General features: G+C 40.2%; 1 protein-coding gene across 7 annotated transcripts; it reads left to right on the forward strand.

Annotated features, from left to right (window-relative positions):
* Nucleotides 1-274: 274 nt before the first annotated feature.
* On the forward strand, nt 275-21,561 carry Zcwpw1 (zinc finger CW-type and PWWP domain containing 1). Of its 7 annotated transcripts, none has more exons than XM_046427139.2 (17): nt 275-883; nt 6,016-6,072; nt 6,789-7,036; nt 7,484-7,574; nt 8,608-8,716; nt 9,167-9,318; nt 9,513-9,635; nt 14,800-14,916; nt 15,638-15,758; nt 16,449-16,524; nt 16,906-17,010; nt 17,951-18,034; nt 18,592-18,658; nt 19,024-19,115; nt 19,730-19,790; nt 20,277-20,411; nt 20,860-21,234. In XM_046427139.2, the coding sequence occupies exons 2-17, from the start codon at nt 6,045-6,047 to the stop codon at nt 20,898-20,900; spliced, it is 1,650 nt and encodes a 549-aa protein (XP_046283095.1). In that variant the 5' UTR covers nt 275-883; nt 6,016-6,044; the 3' UTR covers nt 20,901-21,234. The 7 variants fall into 7 exon arrangements, with proteins under 7 accessions (XP_046283095.1, XP_046283096.1, XP_046283090.1 ...); XM_046427140.2 differs by having other exon boundaries at nt 21,062-21,234; XM_046427134.2 differs by having other exon boundaries at nt 278-883; nt 21,092-21,561.
* The last annotated feature ends 378 nt before the right edge of the window (nt 21,562-21,939 follow it).

Below are 21,939 nucleotides of genomic sequence, written 5' to 3' on the forward strand. Positions count from 1 at the left end.
TGACCGTATTCTTACTAACTGTTCTCAGCAAAGTGCGATTATGTCATTTTAACTCAGCTCCCCCCCTCGGAAATATTCTCTGAAGAAAAAAAAACACAACGGAAACAGCCAAGGTTGTCCCAACTTTCCCCGAAAAGGCTCGCTCATTTGCCTTTCTCCAATCGCGATCACCACAGAACACCACGCCTTACTCTCCGCCTCCACATCCACGTACTGACCCCAACGCCTCCGCTCACCACCCGGCGCCTGCGCACGAGGCCCCCGGGCCCACGGACGGCTCGCACGCGGGCCCTCCGGGGGCACCCTGCGACTTCGCACCGCCTTGCATGAAAGCGAGCGTGGGCGGGGAAATGGATTCAGCCCACCTTGGGTCCCTTGCCCCAGCCCTTGGGAAGCCGCGATTCGACGCCGTTTCCCCCGGGTGATGAATGTCCCGGTCTCCCTTTCAACAGTTTTAGAAGTGGATGGTATAAGTGGGAATGGAGGCCCAGGATAGTCTCAAAATTAAAGAGTGCGGAGACTAGAAGGGAGAATAAGTGTGAAAAGCTGACGGAAGAAGCAGTGTGTGGCAAAGAAATGAGTTGGTAAATGTGCTTCAGAACACTCAGGCACTGTTGCTGCCGCCTATTTTAAAAAGTGAAGTCGACGAGGATTATGGGATTTGTAGTTTAGGGTCTTCGTTTGGAAGATGGCCGCGCAGCAGCTGCCTTCCAACTGCGCATGTGCCTTGGTCTTGAGCGCTCCCCTTAGGGGGCGGAGCTTGTGCACGTCCTCGCGCCTTCTCCTCTTGGCGGGAAAAAGTAGGTCGAGGTTGTAGGGGCTTGCAGAGTCACGGCTGCGGCACGCTGTGCTTATCACCTTCAGGTCTTCCTCGCCCCAGAAGGTAGCTGGCTCCTCTCCAGTTGCAGATGAAGGTGCAGGGTGCTGCCAGTTTTGGCACCTGTGTCTGAGGAGAAGGTTTCTCTTCAGGGCGATGACCAACTCTTGCCCCTTCTCCGCAGAACCTCTGAAACTCCAGCTCACCCCCAACAGGCGAAAATGACCAGTCCTGTGGCGGGCACCGGCGGTGTGCAGGAGAGCGAGGCTCCCAGGCCTGGGCGGGAGGGGCGCCCGGGGAACCCGCCCCTGGGGGAGTCTTGGTGGGGAGGGGACCGGCTAGTCGCCGGTCCACCCTCAGGGGAGTCGAGAACCTTTGGCTCTGTCCCTAAGAACTGGTGAGGGGAAAGGGAAAATGGAAGCTCGTCCGCAGTCGGGCTCGACCTCGCGCCCTGTGAGGGGAGGTGGTGCGGCGCCTGGGAGGTCACAGGAGACGTGCTTCTTTAAGCAAAAGCCACCCAAAAGCCCGGTTCGGGGGTTTACGGCTGCGGGGGGGGGGCGGTGTCCCACAGCAGGAACGTGAGGGCCACCAGCCATCGCGCTAGAGAAGCGGCCGACCCCGCTTCTTTGCACCCTCTGAACTAAGAAGCTGTAGTTTACGGTGAATTTATTGATAAGCTGTGAGAAGTTTAGTTCGGGTAGTTGCATCTGAGGGTAAATAACTTGGTGTGGGCATAAGGGTTCCTGGAAACGACTTTTCATCTTGTGAAAAAGCTGAAAATCAGGTTTGAGGAGCGCGCATGCGCCCGAGCCCACCTACGCACAGAATGGACCCTGCTTCCTTTCACGTCTGGAGAATGAGTGCGAACCACGTGCTGCTAGACAGTGATGCCCAGGGGAGCGCAGACTCTTGAGACTTTAAATATAGCCTTTAAATAAGTTCTGAGGCTCACAGAGTCCATGGTAAAGTACAATTCTAAAGGATTTGCTTTTCTTAGACTAATGACTGGAGGAACAATATGAAGAGGGAATCTTAAAGGCGGAATTATTATTTTTTTTAATATTGCCAAGACTAAATTATTTTACTAGGTAAGGTCTTTAACTTTTTGATAGGAGAATTCTTTTGTTCTCAATTTATGGAGGGCTCCAAAGAGTTTTTTATGTAGTTTGTGTCTATTGATGTTAACATATTAGACATTAAAACTCTGAAACATGTAAAATATTTACTTAGAAATAACTCATAAACTCGCTATATAATATTTTTGGGAAAAATGCATTTTCCTAAACAGAAGACATTTTAGTGGGAAGAGTGGCATTGTTTATATTTTCACAAACCTCATGTCTGCTTAGTAGAAAACAGCCAGATTCTCATCTGTTTCAATCTGTTGTAATATCTTGTTTTAGTATAAGTGTATGAGAAAGCCAGGCGTGGCTCAGGAGGCTGAGCCTGGCAACTTCAAAACCAGCCTCAGCAACTTAGGGAGATCCTGTCTCAAAAGATAAAAAGGGCTGGGGATGTGGCTTAGTGGTAAAGTTCAATCCAAAGTAAAAAAAAAAAAAAAATAGTATATGAGAAAAAAATGCAGCTTAACACAAATAATTAGTTGGAAAAGGAAAGAATCCTCAGGGATTTTGGACTACATTTTGAGGATGCAGTCTGGGCTGGATAATTTTATCTCAGTATTAATTATGATTTTTTAGTGTTTTATTTTTCTTCTTGGGATTGAACCCAGGGGCACAACCACTAAGCCACATTCCCAGCCCCCTGGTCGCCCCACCTTTAAAAAAACATTATTCAGAGACAGGGTCTCTACTAAGTTGCTGAGATTGGCTTTGAACTCCTGGTCCTCCTGCTTCAGCCTCCCAAGTCACTGGGATTACAGGCATATGTCACCACACCTGATTTTATTTTATTATCTTGTTCTAAGTTCTTTTAGTTCTTTTTCCCTTCTCTACTCTTTTTGTCCCCCATGTGCTGGGAATTAAACCCTTGCTAGTGCTAGGCAAATGCTCTACCACTGAAGTAAATCCCTGGCCCCTACCCTCCTTTCTTAGGTTGAGTGAGTGGGATACAGTTTATGGGATTTTCTGGTAATTTTACTTCCTATGGTAAAGGTTTTGGGACTGTCTCTGTGTCTTTATTGTCAGCTTCATCTCTCCTTCCCTATCTCCTTTTCATCTAAGGTAAGAAAAAAGAGAAATGCTAATCCTGGATCTAGAGTCCTTAGTCTGTTCAGAAGAAAGTTGGTGATGTTTTCTATATTTATGAGCTATGATTTCTTTTTTTCTCTCTGAACCAGATTTCAATATTTGTTATTGTAGAAAGAAGGAAATTAATCTGAAACAGGGAGCAGAAACTTGAGTTGTCACTTCTTTGCTTTCTCTTCTCTGTGGGTCAGGCTAGAACTCTTGTTTAAAAGTAATGGTCTTCATCATATTTCTCCTTAGATTAAGGGGACCTTTAAGCATCACAACTTATAGATTTGCTATGTCTTGTTAATTTAATAATAATACACAATTCTATCCAGTTGCTTGGAGTTTCAGAAACACTTTGGCCTAGAAAGGTCTGTGTAGGTTTAGATAAGGATTTGAACCTAAATATTAGAAAAGTTTGTATTTTTACATTGGTCAAAGTATTCTTTTTATTACATTTGAAGAATTTAAAATAAAAAATATATTTTTCATTGGTGTATTACAGTTGTATATAATAATGGGATTTTTTTACATATTTGTACATGCACATGGCATAAGAGTATAATTTGGCCAATATTATTCCCCAGTATTCCCCTCCTTCCTCTGATCCCTTTCCTCTACTGATTTCCCTTTGATTTTCATGAGATTCCCTGACTTTTCTAAAAGTTAATTTTGTAATTGGTAATATGTATGTTATAAAATTCAGAAATAATGCAGTATCATGAAAAGCTTCCTTTCATTCTCATCCACCCAGATCTACTGCCCAGAGGCATTTTGATCAATTTTTTATATATTCTTCCAGAGAAAGTTTATGGATAAACAAGCATATTATGTAGACATACATTTTGAATAACCAAACATCATCTTAAAAACATTAATTTTCATTCTACTTTTCCTCCCTCAGTACAGCTGTTACAATTTAAATTATCTTCATGGGTACTTTTCATGAGATTTTTCAAAATTCTGGAGTCTAGGAGAAGATATGTTTGTCATTTATGGTCACATTTTCATTTGTGGTCAGATGTTCCTTTTGCAGCTTAGTAAAGTTTCTAGCTTTTACTGAAGATCATATTAAAGAAAGAGAACAATTTGCTTCAGCGTTTCTCCCCCAAATTTCTACTTGCCTTTTTTTTCCCCCAGAGAAATTATGTCTGGGAATTGGTGGTGATGAGTTAAGATGGACACAGTGAGGAAATGTGCTCCTTAATATAAGGGAAAACTAGTTACTTCAGAAAACCATATCTGAATTGTTCACATTTATGAAATTAAGAAAAGGAACAGAAAAATATCAAAGGATAATTTAAAAATACTTTGCATGTAGCCACGAGGAGTGCATGCTAATCAAGCCCCCAATACCTTTTGAGTTCACCTTCTGATCTAGATGGTGGAACTCTAACTTGAACAAGTTTGGCATTTGAGTATCTTAAAATCTTCAGATTCTTTAACCAGAAGTGTCTAGGAACCAAAAAGACTATTTTATGTTGCCTTTATGTCTCTTTGTGGTGGGAGATTAAGTAGTTAGAAGAACTGAGTGTCAGTTCCAGGGTCTTCAAAATTCAAAACCAACAGCCAGAAACAAGATCACTAAGTAGAATGGATGTGTTTTTAGGATTTAGAAGCAAAAGTCTGGGTTGGTCTGGGTTCTAATATGTATTAAGACTAAGACTTTGGGCAAACCATTTACCTCACGTTGTGTATTTTTCTTCTGTAAAAAGAGGAGCTGAGACTTTATGCCTCTAAAGCCCTCCTAGAGCTATATTGTTTGTTACAGTCACCAAAATCAGGAGGCTGGGATGTCATTGGGCTAATGCTTGCCTAGCATGCTCCAAGCCTTGAGTTCAATCCCCAGCACTGAAAAAAAAAATGGTGTGTATGCTTTAAGCCTATGTGTTTTAACATGTATTCTTACGTATGCTTTCTGTATGTTGTGTTAAAATGATGGTGAAACATTGCATTAGACTATTGGGTTTCAGCACAGCTCAGTTAACAGCACCAACTTTGACAGACATGTTCTGATTCTGGTTTTATGGTTTATTAATTCTTCAATATCTCTAAATTTTGTAAGCTGCAGTTTCTTCACATATAAAATGGTATCTAAGATTTGTTGTGAGAATTAAATGAGATAATATATAAAAGGTAAAGAAAATAGTGTTGAATATATGTTAACCATTTATCATTAATTGCAGTATCAATAGTAAGAATGAAGCACATTTAGAACCCCTCTGAATAGATTGATGAATAGCTATGAATATCAAAGAAGGTGCTGAAAGTTCTTATTACTAGGTTTTAAGTAGAAGAGTAAGATAGAAGGTTCAGTTCTCTGAAGACTTCTGCTGGTTTATGAATATTTCTGAGCTATAAACAGACATTGATAGAGTCCAGTATTTGGGAAAACATTGGCCTTAGGATCTAAGTAAATGGAAAGCAAACATTACAATGATGTCAAAAAGGGGATTCTCTATGCATAAGAGAATTGCCAAATTATTGGTATTCGAAGTATGTAGTGGAACTTCAGGAAATGGAGAAAAGTGCTCACTCTTGAACTCCCAGGACTGTCCAAGCCCTACAAACACTACTTGTACTAATGCTTCCACCACTGCCACTCCTATGGCTACCTAGTATGAGTGCCCACCTTACATAAAACATGGTTCTAGGTACTAAAAATACTAAGGATTTTTGCTCATATTTAAAACAGTAATTCTCGTTATTCCCTGGTATGTAATTGGTACTGATGAATTGGGGAGAAGTACTGTCAAAAAAGCAGAAATGTAGTCAAGATTCCCAAGCAAATAGATATTAAACTCAAGAAAACAGGGAGAGGAAAAAGTAATCAGGGTCCAGGGTTTTAGCTCATTGGTGGAGTACTTGCCAAGTGTGTGTGGGCACTGGGTTTGTTTCTCAGTACTACATAATAATAAAATAATAAAGGTATTGTGTCCATCTACAACTAAAAGAAGAATATTTTTTAAGTGATCAGAATCATCGTTCATTTCTTTTTTCTAACAGAGGCAAAGAAAGCTGTGTTTCTCAGCTGAATGATGACAACATTGCAGAAGAAAGAAGGTGAGCCAAGAATGAGGGAGGTTCACTTTATATATTTATCTCATTTTCTGTTTCTGAACATCCTTCCCACCAAAGGGCAGTTCAGTTCATATATATTTTCTGTTCACTCTGTTCAAATTTCTACTCTGAAAGATACTTTGAGCAGAAATAAATATGATTTCTGAACTCATAGGGAGAAGAAAGACATTTAAACATCTATAACATAAAGTTAAATGTGGTAAGTGCTATCTGAGAGGTGCAAAGTATTATAAAGGCTCAGAAGAAAGAGATATTACTTATTCCAGAGAGGATCAGTGTAATTTCATGGATGAGGTAGCATAAGATTGGCCCTTGAATAGTTTGTAGATTTTGGCTAGTGCTTTGAAGCTAAATTCTCAAAAAATTTTATTCAAAATTAAGCAAATTTTTAAAAATTTACACTTGAATACTCAGATTTCTATATGCCTATATTTTTATCACCTTTGAATTGGTTCCCAAACCAATTTGGGACTGTGCCAGAATCAACTAGTCTTATAAAATTATAGATTTCTGGGCCTCACTTCAGTCTACTTCATCATAATCTGAGGGGGGCGGGTGATGTGGAACAGGCAGGGACAGACCTAGGAATCTGAATTTATTTAAAATTCTCCCCATATAATTCTCATGTGGCTAGTAAAGAGACAGTGTTCAGCAATGTCTGTTAGACTGTTTCATAAATTCCATTTGATCAATTTCAGAATGTGGGAAGGGATCAAAGAAACCCTTTGCCCCACCTACACAAAAATTGCATAGCATGAGACCGCATGGCCCCAACTCACACAGAGACGAGACCCTGGGGATCAGTTCTCCAGTGGCAGAAGCCAAGGCAAGCCCACCAAAAGCCAGGTTAGAGAAGGAGGAAAAGGCAACTACAGAGGATGGTCCAGGGGTTGGTCAGGAGAAAAAAGGAAAGGCTCAAGACAAGCCAGCAGAGAAGAAGGAAAAGGTATGAGTCACATTAATGAACTCTCATAGGAAGGTTCCTCCTACACTGCCCCCAGCCCCTGGGGCTAGACAAACAATCTTTTCATGTTGGGGAACTTCATCCTGTAGTTACATTATTATATTTGTGGTTTTTATTTTTTTAACTTCTGTTTTCTTCCCTAAGAGGCAAAAAGATATTTTGATGAAAGCATTTGATGAAATAATAGAATGAGGTAGGTTAGAGGTGGGAGTAGAAGTAGACAGAAATATTATAAACATTTCTCTTTTCTTCTACTCCTTTATTCCCAGGACATCTGGGATAAAGTTTATGAACTCCTTAGGTATGTTGACTTCATACCTTCAGTCCTGTGAACTTAACTGCCTCATCTAAAGGAGGCTTTCCTGACTGGCCAGAGGAAAGAACTATGAAAAGATAAGCAGTTTTCCCTTCTTACCCTCATCTCTGCAGGGAAAATCAAGTCTTACCAATGCAGAATTTGAAGAGATTGTCCAGATTGTGCTTCAGAAGTCCCTTCAGGAGTGCTTGGGTATGGCTTGTGGTAAGAGAAAAAAGGTTTCAGTTAGGTAAAGTGACTTATCTGAGAAGTAGTGTAAGTTTGACATATTTTCTTCTCTTTCTTCCTCATAAGTAAAGAAACATTAGACAAGACTTTGAAATACTTAATTCCTTATCAATAGGACCATGGCTAACCCACCTAAGATAAAAGGTACAGACCTTTAGAAAAGTGGATTACATTTGATTTCAGAATATAGTCTTAAACTAAAAAAAAAAAAAAAAAAATTGGGGGTGCAGGCAAAACTGGGAATTGAACCCAGGACCACTCTATTGAGCTACATCTTTAGCCCATTTTATTTTTATTTTGAGACAATGTCTTGCTGTGTTGCCCAAGCTGGCCTCAAACTTATGATCCTCTTGCTTCAGTCTCCCCAGTAGTTGGGGATTACATGCAGCACCATCATGCCCATCTCACCTACATTTTTAAAATGCTCTTTTTTATAATATTTTAAACTGCAATTTTAATTCATTTCTATATGTTTACAGTCTACTTAGGAAAGAAAAATTATTTTCCCAGATTTGAAGAATTTAGTCTCCATCTATCCTTGTATATTTCTGTTTTTAATGTTTTAACATCTTCTTAGGGTTTTGGTTTTTAGAAGAAAGAACTCTATAGTATAGGCCCCAGGGCCTTCTCCATAAAGTTTGAGGCTAAGGAGAATGGTCTGACACTTCAGCCATTCTCAGGTATACTTCTGTTCCTAGAAGGGGTTTGAGGAAAAGATAATTTGTGTGTGTGTGTGTGTGTGTGTATTATTTTCACATATACAAAATAAAGTTATAATTATCTAGCTGTCCTGGAGTGAATCAGATCAGTCTGGAAAGGCTTGAAGAAAGATACAGATTTCTAGTTTTTTTTTTTTTTTTTCCTGAAAATTTAAAGATTTAGGTTTTATCATATGACAAGTAGCTAAAGGTAAACTCTTCTAGGCACAGGAAAGAGACAAATGTTATGGTTAGTAAATATTGAGTGATTGTTTTATCACTTCTCTGCTTATAATAATCTGTTTTGGGAGGGATGGGATCTGGTCTTAATTTTGCAGAGACTTCCTGTGTTCAGACCAATTCCCAGTCAGACAAAGAACCAGGCATTGCTTCTGCTACTGATAATGATAACGCTGTTGGGTAAGTTTATCCCAGGGAGGCAAGTTAAACATGGGGAATTAACATTGGGAAATGGTGATTTATCTATATATCTAGTCATTTATGGTGTTTCTACTGATTATAGGCATGCACCACCATGCTCATCTCACCTAAATTTTTAAAATGTACTTTTATAATATTTTAAAATGTAATTAAAAATTATATAATTTTATTTCTACTGATTTCTCTCAGCTAAGGAAAGAAACCTCTTTCAGCTGAGGAAAAAAATAAGCAAGTAGACGAGTAAAATGACCTCAGGTGGCTTTAATGGACGTAGGATTGGTATTTTTTTCCTTGTTCATTCTAATTGTGTGCTGTACCACCAAGCATACCCTTACCCCCAAATCTAGAAATCTTTTATCTTTCTTTCACCTTTGAGGTCTTTCAAAAGTTGCTCCTTTTGACTTTTTCATTTGAAAATATCATTTTCAGAGAGAGGAAAATGATACCTCATACTCCAGAGACTTCAGCCTCTGTAGAAGATGTCCCAGAGATAAGAACATCTAAATCAGCCCAACTGGTTCCTGCACCTTCTGAGAAGAAATTTAATAGACTTTCCTTAAGCAAAAGAAAGAGGGAAGCTCGTAAGTGTAGTCAGATACAATTTGACTCCTGACTTAGATACTTAGAGAGAATGGGACAGTTAATAGGCTGAGAATTTTCAGTCCAAGTCTTGAAATTATTGGGCTTTGATTGCTCTTTTTCACTGACCTTTTCTATCTACAAAGATTCTTTTCTTCACCTCCTCACCTCATAATGTTTTGTTTTACCTTCCCAGAAGATGAAAAAATGGAGAAAGTTCAAGGTGGACATGAGTGCAGAGAGAAAGACCAACCAGAGAAAATGATTCAGGGTGATTCTCAGATCAGGGGTCAGCAAAAAGGGGAAGAAAGTGGTTTTGGTGAGTTTATTCAAAGTTTATCACTTGGTTTGGCAAGCCCACCTGGGCTGAATATTCAAAATGGAGGAGAGAGACAAGGATTAGAATGTTAGAGGAAACTGCAAAGACTCTAACTTTCACAGTTGCTTGTTAAAGAATATGCTGCTGAGGAAGAGAAAGATTCCATTCATTCAGTCATTTATTCACATAATCCTTACGTACCAGGCATTTTAGATAGTACCCAGGCAGAAAACTAAGATGTGGTCAGAAAGGTAGAAGAAAAATTATGAGAGTGGTATCACAGATATCAGAGGAGGAAAGAATTTGAAGAAAGAGGGAGTGCTTAGTCATGTCAAATGCTACCATGGAGAAGCCAAAGAGGGTAAATATTTGAAAATGCTCAAGGATATCACAGTTAGGAAGCCATTAGGGTTTGATAATAGTTATCATATGGATTGGTAAGGGTGTATGGATGGTTATAGTTAGTTGCAGAGTAAACACTTTTTAGTTAGTATACATGTGAAAATTAAGAGGGAGAAAATGGACAGAGTGGGAGAGTTGTGGGAGGGATATTCAGTTTATAACTTTCTTCTATCTATCCATCTATCCATCCATCTATTCATCTATGAATAACAAATGAGACAGGGTCTTCCTGTGTTGCCCAGGCTGATCTCAGACTCCTGAGCTCAAGTGATCCACCTGCTTCAGCCTTCCCAAGTACTGGGATTATAGACATGTGCCACCATGCCTAGCATTATCTTTTAAAAGAGAGACTTGATCATATTTATATGTTGAGGGAAATTTATTTATAGAGGGGGATAAATTGAGATAGGAATGGGAAGAGATTCAAGGAATTTGTCCTTCACCAGGAAGGACACCTTAGCCTTTGAGATGGGTTGAAGGCAGAGTCACAATGAATATGGATTTATTTATTTTTATGAATTTTTTTTGTGCTGGGGATTGAACCCAGGGCTTTGCATATGCTAAATATGCACTCTACCACTGAACTATATCCTCAACTTATTTGTTTTCTTAACTACACTTATTAGTGTGTTAATTGTGTGCTATGTACATTAGGAGCTAGAAATACAGTGATGAATAAATTTGATAGCTCTTATTCATAGAATTACAGTTTTTGTGTGTTAGATAATAAAAAGTATAATATGAAATAATCAAGGTGACATTTAGATATTTATGACAAGAAATAAAACAGATCATACAATATATTAGTAGGTTCAAAAATTCAGACATAAATAGCTAATACTTTGGGAGAAAACAGGCTTGTACAAAAACCCCCAAAATAATAGAAAACAAAATCCAAAGTATAAGGATTGGTATAGTAAAAAGTCAGGTGGTATCTAATATGTATGTGTGTATGTACATTGTTTTGATTGTAAAAGCGTAATAGAATTTGCACAAACTTGGAAAAAAACTCTAGAAAGACTATGCGGGTACCAACAAGAAAGATAGTCCAGATTAGTGAACCATTCCTCTAATTACAATGACATGGTAGCAATAAGGATCTGGAAGTATGATCTAATTGGATGGTCAGGTGGTCTGAAACTCAGATCACCACAAGGGAGTGTTCTAGGTAGGTTTGTTTCTTGAAAAGAGAACTTAAAGAGTTTTTTTTTTCTTTTGGTTTTATTCGAACAGATAAACTTAGATGTACCTGTTAAGAACTATTCTTGGTATACTGTAGACCCTGTTGACCTGCTCTCCAGTTCTTCCAAATAAACCAGTGTCATTAGGTTTATGTGGCTCCCTCTTCTATACTCATTACCACCAGGATAGGATTTTAGATTCACAGATATGAGTTCGTTCCCTAGGTGGCGCCTGTGAGTTGAATTATGATTGTAGTGAATTTGTCAGCCTCTTGCTGTAAGTGAACCATTCCTTCTGTTTCTTACAATTGCCAAGGAAAGGAGTCTTCTGGAGAAGAAAGTAGAAAGGGGTGAATCCCCTAAATACAATTTTCACTAAATATTGTGAAGGAAAAGAAGAGTGTCACTAGGAAATGATGGAGACCTAAGGAAGATTGGGATAGTCAGGGAATTTCATAGGAAATTATATTTCAGATGTAACCTGAAAAAAAAAAAAGAAGTTATTCAAGTGAAGAGTAGAATAAAGTTTTAGGTAGGGTAAGTTTTGTCATATTCCCAGTACCAAAAAAAAATATGATTGGAGTTCAGAGAGCAAGGGAGGGAAGTGGGAAAGTGCCTTAGGAAAAATGGAAAGAACTAGGCAGTGGTTAGATCAATGACCTTGACCGTGCTATAGTGAAATTTTTATACTTTAGTGCAGTGTGTCATTCTTAATTTCTTTTTTTATGTGCATGATACTGGGGAATAGAATCCAGACCCTTGCACATGCTAGGCAAGTGCTATACCACTGAGCTATGTCCATAGCCCTTTTTAAAATCTCACTTTGAGTCAAGGTCTTACTAAATTGCTTAAGCTGGTCTTGAACTTGTGATCCTCTTGGCTCAACCTTCTGAGTAGTTGGGATTACAGGTGTACATCACCATGCCTGGCCAAATTAATGTTTAAAATGATCCTTTAGTGATAAATTAGTGGTTGAAATATGGGGAAAAGAAGGAGGAGTCAACCAATTACTAGCATGGCTGGGATTAGGATGATAAAAATGGAGAGAGAGAAAGAAATAGATAGTTTTATGATAAGTTTTAGAGATAAAATTGTGACAACTTGGTAATGAATTGGATATTGGGGATAGGAAGAGAGGAAAGGTTCTGTCAAAGATGTTTGGTTTTTGGCTTAAGCAGTTATGTAAAAAAAAGTGATAAGAGTGGAAGAACAACACATTTGTGGGATAAGATTCAAGTTTAGGTGTACTAAACTTGAGATCTTTGTGAAACTTCCAAATAAAAGTATCAGGGTTAGGGATGTAGTCCAATGGAAGTGTATGTACACATGGCCAAGTTCAGTTCTCAGCAGAACACACACACACACACTGCCAAAAGACAAGGTGGAATCTGTAATTCGGGTATGGAAATGGATTTCAAAGATATGGGAATGGATGAGCTTGTCTAGGGGAAAGTATAGTGTGGGGAAAGAAAGCCCATGATTGGGCTTTGGAACTGTGACATTTAAAGATTGGATGGAGAATGAGGAGAATCCAGCAAAGGAAACTGAGGAGGAAGCTGTCTGAAAGATGAGGGGAGGGGACAGGAGAATGAGGTAACACAGAACTCAGGATGCTAGTGTTTATGGAATGAATGGCCAATTGAAATGCTGTTAATGTGTGTCTGTGACATCAGTCTTCATTATCCTGGAACCACATATGATGAACATCAGTTTTTCAGAGCACATTGTCTTTTCCTTTCAGTTGTTTGAACAGAAACTTTAAAAAATTGCTGTCATTGGATATTTCATCCCAAGCCATAAATATCCAATTTTATATCATTAGAGTGGTTTCTTTCCATTCATTTTCTTGTGAATAATTATCGCTTTCACACGAGAGAGTGAATTTACCAGAGGAACATAATGGTTGGTGATATGAATTGTGAAAATATAGTGATACCTATGTGCCTGGTTTTTCTCTAGCAACTTTCAGTTTCAGGAGTGTAAGCACAGAAAAGGTAGAAACTGGGTTCATTCAAGGTGGTGTTTTGTCATGGGTGGAAGAAAGGACAGATAAAAAGGCAGCTGAAGATGTCTGCAAGAGAGTCTAAGGAAGTGTTAGAGAACCAAAGGTGATTGGTTCAGAGTGAAGAACAGAGGTTGTTACCAAGCAGAGAAGATGGGAGGAGATAGTGGATTGAGAAAGTTGCTATAGGGCTCATTGAATAGGTGAGGTAGGAGAGGACAGGGCTTTTTTTTTTTTTTTTAGTTTTAGGTGGACACAATATCTTTATTTTACATTTATGTGGTGCTGAGGATCGAGCCCAGTGCCTTGTGCATGCCAGGCGAGCACTCTACCACTGAGCCACAACTCCAGCCCAGACGGGGCTTTTTATTTTTTTTTGGTCAGAGAAGATATTTGAATAAATGGATCAAAGGGTTTACGATTCCCGTAGATGGCTGGTTGGGGCATGTGGAAGTGGGAGTGGATTACTGAGGTGGCATGGGGGAAAAATTTAAGGAACTGAGAGAATGGGGGTTTTTGGGGTGGTTTTCCTGTGGTCATCTGGACTGAAGTCTAGAAATGGAAGAAAATAAGACAGCTGGATGCCAGCATATTTACAGGGGAGATGGAAGGATGATAGAACTTCAAAGGAAGAAGAGATTTAAATATAGTAGCAATGGGAGTAAGGATGATGCTGGCGCAACATTCTGTCCTGAGAGACATGGACAGTGTGAGAAGGGACAGAATCCACTTAGAGGGCTGGGGTAGAGGTCAGGTTGAGTGTCATTAGTATGTCTTCAGGCTTCATAAAGGAGGCAGAGGCTCAGAGGTTAAGTATATGTGAACATTTGTTGCTCAAGTCTGGAATTTCAAAGGACACTGTGGAAGAGTTTGGGAGGGGAAGTGTGTGGGACATGAAGTCAAGATGTGGGGATACAGAGGTTGAGATGGGAATTTAGAAGGTAATGGATAAATGGAGGCTTGGCCTTTGGGGCCCAAAGCAAATGGGAGAGAAGTGCTAGACTTAGATCAGTGTCTTTGGGAGGAGGGTGAACCCAGGGCTGTTGGTCTTAGAGGTTTCAATTTGGTGATTTGGTAACAGGTAAATCAGTTGAGATTCAGATAAGAACTGTATATTGAGCACAAGGGAGGCTGGTTAGCCCTTCAAAAGAACCTTTCAGGAGTGTCATACAACAGAGAATGAAGCACTCTCAGGAAAAATACCAGGCAACTTTTTTTTGATGGGGGCAGTGTTGGGGATTGGACTCAGGGCCCAACACATGCTATGCCAGCACTCTACCACTGAGCTATACCCGCATCCCTAAGGCAATCTTTTTATCTAAGAACTATTAATACAGGAAACTATCCTTCTGCTTGCTTGAATTCCGAGTTTTAATTTAGTCTGATCTTCAGCAAATAATTATCTTCTCTGAGCATTGGTTTTCCCAGTCATAGGGCAGGGATTGGATTAGTTGATACGTAAGATTTATATAGAGATGTGATTCTGGGGGAGTGGGAAAGTTATATTGATTTTTAGTTGGATTGAAGAAGGAATAACCTATTTTTGAGTCTTTTATGAAAGTTTTTTTTCTTGTCACAGGTCAATGTTTAGTTTGGGTCCAGTGTTCCTCTCCAAACTGTGAGAAATGGAGGCGGCTGCGTGGGAACATTGATCCTTCAATTCTCCCAGATAATTGGTCTTGTGACCAGAATACAGGTAGAAAAAAGTAGAATTTTTTTTTCAGGTTTTATCGTTCTTCCTTCTTTCCTGATATATATTCCTTAGATTAACTATGACATAGGTGTATTTTACACTCAAGGGGTCCTTGTAGTGACTGGGAGAAAGGAGCTTCTTATTCTGTGGAGATGACTGTGGGCATAAATAGTGGGAGCAAGACATCCTGTAGAGTTACACGAAGAAAGGGCCTGGAATTCTGAATATATGTATTGTGTGAATTTCATTTTCTTCAGTATTGGTCTGATCCTCTCAATCCTGATTAGAATATTGGGCTGGTAGATAGCAAGGGATATGGGATTTATAGGGGAAAGCAGGTGAGAAAGACCCAATGATCTTAGAATTATAGAATGTTTGAAACTACTTTGAAGAAATAATGATGATCTTGTCTAGCTCAGTTATTTTACATATGAGAAAATAGTCTCAGAGAAATTACTCTCATACTGCTCCAAGGATGGGAACAGAGTCACACCAGGGTTTGTAAGTGGGAGTTTGGAATCTCTATAGAGTATCAGGAGGTAGCACTCCTACTTCTCCTGGCTCAGGCTGCATTTCTTCCATGGGTCTCTATTCTTTTCCTCCAGGTGCTACTTTTGTTCTGCCTGCTTCCTATACTACTTCCTTCTTGTTCTCTCATAACCTGCATCTAGATTTCTACCTCATGAGTGTCTTCCTATCCCTTCATTCCTCTCTCTCTTGACAGACTTGGATTATAATCGCTGTGATATTCCTGAGGAGATCTGGACAGGGCGTGAGAGTGATGTGGCCTATGCCTCCTATGTCCCAGGATCCATCATCTGGGCCAAGCAGTATGGTTACCCCTGGTAGGGCACCATGATAAAGAGAAAACATCCATCCTGAGCTTGGGAGTGGTAGATTCAAGCAGGGAGGGAAAGAAATGGCAGACATTTGTAATGGGAACATTACTTGCCTTAGAAAGAACAAGGTCTTTCTAAGGTTTCTCAAAGTTAAGGTCTCACTTAAGTTAGACTGATCTTTAGCAAGTAATTATTTTCTCTGAGCATTGTTTTTCCCAGTCATAGGTTGGGGAATCATGAGGTGAGGGAGAAGACAAAATATCAAGCTTGAGGGTTTTGAAAGAGCGTGTTTTCTTGAGGTTTCAGGAAGAAAGGTCTGGCAATGCTGCCATAACTGGGTAGAAAATGGAGGGGGGATCCAAGGCATTTTAAAATATTGAGTTGTGAGAACATGCAAAGTGAAGAGAATGAGGAAGATTAGGATAGTTTCTTCCTTAGAGATTTTTGTACTCAGGGTTGTGGGAATGTGCATAAGAGTAAGACAACTCTACTAGGAAGACTCTGACCTTCTTTGTACATTGATGGAAGTCACTTTAGTCATTTGAAAGTGACCACTGGAGGGGACTAATGAGGGACCTTTTGGATCCTTTGTTCACTAAATGTATTGCCTTTTTCTGTACATGTATATTGATTAGCTTGTGTTCTGTTTATCTTATGTCTTGTCTTGTATCCCCTATGCCTGTCTCTCTTCCCCAGGTGGCCAGGCATGGTCGAATCTGATCCTGACCTGGGGGAATATTTTCTCTTTGCTTCTCATCTTGATTCTCTGCCGGTGAGTAATAAACAAGCATATCCATCCTAAAAGATATTTAGAGTTGGAAACATAGATTTAGGCAGCAGACTTGAGTGCAAAAAAGACCTTAATTAGAGCTAGAAATATGGAGGTAAGTTCTCACCCCTAGAAATAAACTTGTGTTTAATTAAATCTTTACCCACTTGTAGGGCATTTATGTTTTGATAAAGATGCTTTGACTAGAATTCCTGAGGTCAAAATGGAGGAATAGTGGGATGAGGTGGAGTAGGGGATTCAGACTTCAGGGAACATATGAAGCGCAACACCTTCTTTGTAAGTCCCCTTATCTTTCTCCACTACTTGTGGCAAGAGGAGAAAAGTAGATAGGACAAGAGCCAAACAGACTATCTTTTATTACAGTCTAAATACCACGTGACATTTTTTGGAGAAACAGTTTCTCGTGCTTGGATCCCAGTCAACATGCTGAAGAATTTCCAGGAGCTGTCCCTGGAGCTAGCAGGAGTGGTGAGCAAACCCGTGTGGAACCGCGGGGTGGGGGTGTCTCTTGTGATACAAGGAACTGGAAGACAAAAATGCTCCCAGGGGAAACTGTCTGGAGATGGTCTTTGGTCTGATCAGTTATGCCAAGGGTAAAATTATGCACGAGGCACTCTTCTTTTTGCTGGGTTGCAGTAAGGTAACAATTTTTTTCAGTCTCCTTCCCTGCTTGCAGATAGTGGATCTTCCTGAAGATGAAGGTACTCTACAGTTGAGCCAAATCAGGACTGACAGACATGAGGGCCCAGATTAATTTAGGATTTACCGTTCTCAGTGCTGTGGACATTTTGGATCAGATAATCTTTTGTTGTGGAGGGCTGTCCTGTGCACTATAGAATGTTTATCAACATCCCTGGGGTCTTCTGGCATCTAGCCCTGCCCCTGACCCTGCTTCTAGTCATGACAAACGAAAAATTGTCTCCAGACATTGCCAAATGTCTCTGGGGCACAAAGCCTTTCTGGGTTAAGTATGTCATATTTCCTTCTTAGAGTTACTTTGTGTCCAGTGGCTATAAGATGAGCAAAGGCCCAGCAATTCAGGGGTCTTAGAAAAGGAAACAGAATTAAATCAAACAGTTGTATCTAAAGAAACTTGTGAGAAGCTTAAAAGTAAGATCACCTAAACTCCTTTGGTTTTTTAAAAATTACCATTAGATTCACTTTGGAGACCAAAATGTCAATTGAAAAATTTTCTAGGAATTGGTGAGAGGTTTATTAGAAGGAAGAGGAGTGCTGTTTCTGAGTGCAGAAGACTGAGAACAGAGGAGTGTTATATCAATAATTGGAAACAAATAGTTAAAATAATGTCTGGTGGGTTGCAGCATGTTGGGATCACTTCTCTAATATTTATTATTGACTGATCTTTAAAGCAGTATCTATTATTGACTGTAATCTTCTTCCATTTCAGAAAAAGTGCAGGAATAAGGACTACAGTCAGAAACTGGTGGCAGCCATCATGATGGCTCAGAAGGCAGAACAGATCCACATTGGGGTGGGAGAGTGTTCAGATCACATACTTGCTTTTATTTGGGACTTAGACACAAAGAAAACCATACTCCCCACTGCATTCCATAGTTGTTATCTTAGAACTGCTCTTTTTTCTGAGACCAGATTCCCTTGATTCCTGAAGTCATCCGTTTCTTCCCATGTCCTTGAACAAATGGGATCTTCTCTCAGCCTAAAGAGACACAGTTTGTGGTAGGGGTCATCCTACCTCCCTATTTAACTTCAAGTCTCAGATATTTGTACCCTAATCTCTTTTAATCTGAGAGTTTTTCAGTCTCAGATTCTGCCCGTGGGGGTAAGGGTGGGGTTGAGAATGACGAACTGAATTTCTCTTTCCCTGTTACTTGTTGAATTATGAATAAACTGGGAAAATAGATTATAGTTAATCTCTATAAAAGTCCAGATAGGCCTAATATAATATTTCAAGTGAAAATGGTGTGGAAAATGAATACAAATTTTGTCAGAACTAAAATTTAGAAGACAGAGGGCAAAGGCTCCCTCAGGAAGATAGTGGATGATGTTTTTGTTTCTTGGTTCCCTCAGGAGCGGGTCAACTTATTTGGTTTCTGGAGTCGTTACAGTGGATCTGACAGCAATGGGAATGGAAAAGGTAGAAGTGGAGGGGGAGGCTGAAGAGGAAGAGGAGAGACTCTTCCATGAAAGTGGCAGCTCAAGCTTGGTTCTGGATTCTGTAAAAGGAGACTCTTGTGAATTTCATTGATCCAGTATTCAGGATGGATCGACAGATGGATGGAGAGAAGAATGGGGAAAAAGAGGGTGAAAAGAGAATGTAGATGGATAGTAATGAGCTTTGAAGAGGGTGGAATCATGATATTTGGGAACTAATTTTATGAGGAAAATATCATTTGGACACAGAAGGCAGAGTTAGAAGATGGATTCTCTGGCATCAGCTTCATAATTCACCAACTTTTTTTGTAAAAATTATTTAGCCTTTCTTTTCTTTTCCTGTTCTAGACCTAATACTTTCTGGGGCTAATAGCCCAGAGTCCTACTTGGAAAAAGAAGAGGAAGAATCAGAGATAGAGGAGGAGAAAGAAGAGAAGAGAGTAAGATTAGCTTTAAATATTGATTAGATCAGGATCGCCTTTTAGGAGAGTCCTGTAAGGAACTGGTTGTGGTGGGTTTACATTTGCTATTATCCATTTCATTTCTGTCTCAGGGAAGACCAGCTGGCTGGTCTTATGTCCTAGAGGTCTCCACCAAAGGAGGCTCTCTGCAATCCTCCTTGTTCCCTCAATTTCTCACATCTCTAGAACATTTTTTTTATTAAAATCTCAATTTATACCATATTTCTGTGGTCCTTTCTGGAGCAATTTGAGAGAAGAGTAGATTGCTTTTCTACTCTTTTCTTTCCTCTGTGGACCCTTAGGATATTCATTCACTCAGTTACTTAGCATCTCTTATTCAGGAATATGAAATATAGATTTTTCACTTTCTCTTTTAATTATTTTTAATTTTTAATTTATCAGCTTTTATCATGCTTGTGACCTAGCTTTATTTCCTTCTTTTATGCATTAAAACCTTGCATTGACTAATACCAAACAAAATGGGAAGGTGACCGTTGATTCCCTAAAACCCACCCGCTATTCTACAACATCCCTGTCTATTAAGACAGTTATATGACTGAATTTATCCTTTTTTTCCCCTGTTCTATTCACAGGATCCAACTTTGCCTGGACCAAAGCCAACCAAAACACATTCAAAAATGCCCAAGGCAAGACGTAAGCAAGCCTGCTGGAAAGGGGCTGCGTCTCACAGTTAAGGCAGGGCAGAAGCAGAGAGTATTAGGAGTCTTCAGGTAGCTGGGTCCATCTATCTCAGCTCCAAGACCTGAAAACACAGGCAGGACTAGCTGATTGTATCAGGGAAGAAACTGTAGGTTCCTCATTTCTGTGTTTTATAAAATGTTAGGTTAAAGATGGGAGGTTTTAAATTCTTAGCCAATAAGGATGGCTTCCTAGAGAAGGCCGACTCTCAGGAGAACAGTGAAGAGAAGGAGAAGATGGGGGGGGGGGACGGAATGTAAAAAAAAAAAAAAAAAAACCCAAGCTGGATGGGGAACTGGAAGCCACTGAGAGAGCTCACTAGATTGAGAATGAGCAGAAGATGTGGAGCAAGGCTAAATGTGGGGAGACAGTCTGCCCTTTCCAAGTTGTTATTGAGAGAGAAAAAATATCCTTGATATTTTTGGGGTTGGGGTGATGCAGGCATGGCAGATAGACAAGACAGGACCCTGAAAAAGAAGATAGTGAAGAGACCTCTGGGCAGTGAATCCATAGTGCCTCCTGCACCCATAACGGGAAGGAAAGAAGGACAAAGGAATTCTGATCTGGACCAGCCAGGTAAGGCTCAAGGTCTAAAACACTGGAGAAATGAGATCTATATCTGCATATCCTCTCCAGGATCATTTCTGAACAATTCTACAGCTTTTCATTACATTAAAGAAGGAATGAAAATCAGAATGAAAGTGCATGCCTCACATTGTACCCGGCACACACAGTATGAAAGTATGATGGGTTTTGAGTTGATTGATTCCAGGGAGGGGAGAATACTGAGGAGAAGAGAATTTTTATTGAATGTTACTGTAGACTGGCTAGATGGGTACTTTCCTGCTTGTTCCTTTTCTTTCTTTCTGTAGCTTTATGACTCGATATTTGACATTTTAAATATAGGACAGCTGAAACTCAAAGAGTTTAAAATTTGTTTTAAGACCCATGTTCAGCATATGGATATCCATGGCTTTAATCCAAGTCTTTCTGACCCAAAAGCCCATGTTCTTTTTTTTTTTAGTTTTCGGCGGACACAACATCCTTGTTTGTATGTGGTGCTGAGGATCGAACCCGGGCCGCACGCATGCCAGGCGGGCGCGCTAGCGCTTGAGCCACATCCTCAGCCCAGCCCATGTTCTTTATACTGCGATCTTTTCCACAGATATGTTTTCTTTGCATAGGTATTCAGAATTTTACTAAGCCAGCATAATCTTGCCTTTTAGGACTCTGAACTTTATTCCCATTGCATCTAGGCCTTAAGAAAAAATTTCAAGTTCCCCAAACCAAGGCCTCAGCAACCAACTTGTCTCAGGAAAAAGAAGTTAGAATGATGCCGAAGGGCCTGACCCCACCAGCTCATCACGTGGCCTGTCCCTTGGAGGGGAAAGAAGGGCCTAGACCCCAGGAACCACCGACTAAGGAGGCTGAAAGTATCCCCACTGAAGATGAAGCTTCCAGTGACCTGGACCTGGAGCAACTCATGGAAGATATTGGAGGAGAGTCCAAGGAGCAAGGGGAGCCACAGCATGGAGAGGATGCAGAGGGGTTCCCTGCAGCCTTCTTTGAGGAGTAGTCCTCTGCTCTTATCCTACTATTCTCTGCAGCAGGGGAAAGAGTCTCTTGGGAGGTCCCTGAGCAGTTGATAATTTTGGGGTTGTTAATTGGCTACAAGTTCAAGTCAGTTGTGCAGTTTATGTGTTAATAAAGCAGGTTACTGATGTGATTTGTTTGGCTTCTGTCTAAGCAGTGCTTCATTTTGGCTTCTTTCCTTCCACATGTTACTGTGGCATATCAGTGCCTCTGATGGGAGGCTTGCATGTCATAGGAGCTGGGGAAGGCAGTGAGACCTGAGTCCTGAGAGAACCTCCAGAAGGGTAGGTCTGGTTTCAGATCCTGGCTCAGTGATACTAGCCAGCTCTATAGCCTTGGGCAAGCACTTGAACTATCTCTTCATGCCTCAAATGGGCACATGGTCTAAGTAGGATTGGTGTTTTCATGAGGTGATGGGAGGCATCAGGATAATGCTAGTGGTTACGGTGAGGGGAGATGATGATTAGATCAGAAGCAGTCCTTGGTTCTGTGGTGGCTACCAGGGTTTGGG

This window comes from Marmota monax, unplaced genomic scaffold, assembly GCF_021218885.2.
Source record: "Marmota monax isolate L192 unplaced genomic scaffold, Marmota_monax_Labrador192_F-V1.1 WCK01_AAM20220418_F8-fsc00341, whole genome shotgun sequence".
Classification (NCBI taxonomy): Eukaryota; Metazoa; Chordata; class Mammalia; order Rodentia; family Sciuridae; genus Marmota; species Marmota monax.

What these genes read in the sequence shown, in the direction of transcription:
- Zcwpw1 (XM_046427134.2), top strand. Translation starts at nt 6,045, where the DNA reads ATGATGACAACATTGCAGAAGAAAGAAG. An exon ending in AAGCAGTATGGTTACCCCTG is followed by an intron (nt 15,759 to 16,448) that starts GTAGGGCACCAT and finishes TCTCTTCCCCAG; the next exon opens with GTGGCCAGGCATGGTCGAAT. An exon ending in CAGAACAGATCCACATTGGG is followed by an intron (nt 18,035 to 18,591) that starts GTGGGAGAGTGT and finishes TGGTTCCCTCAG; the next exon opens with GAGCGGGTCAACTTATTTGG.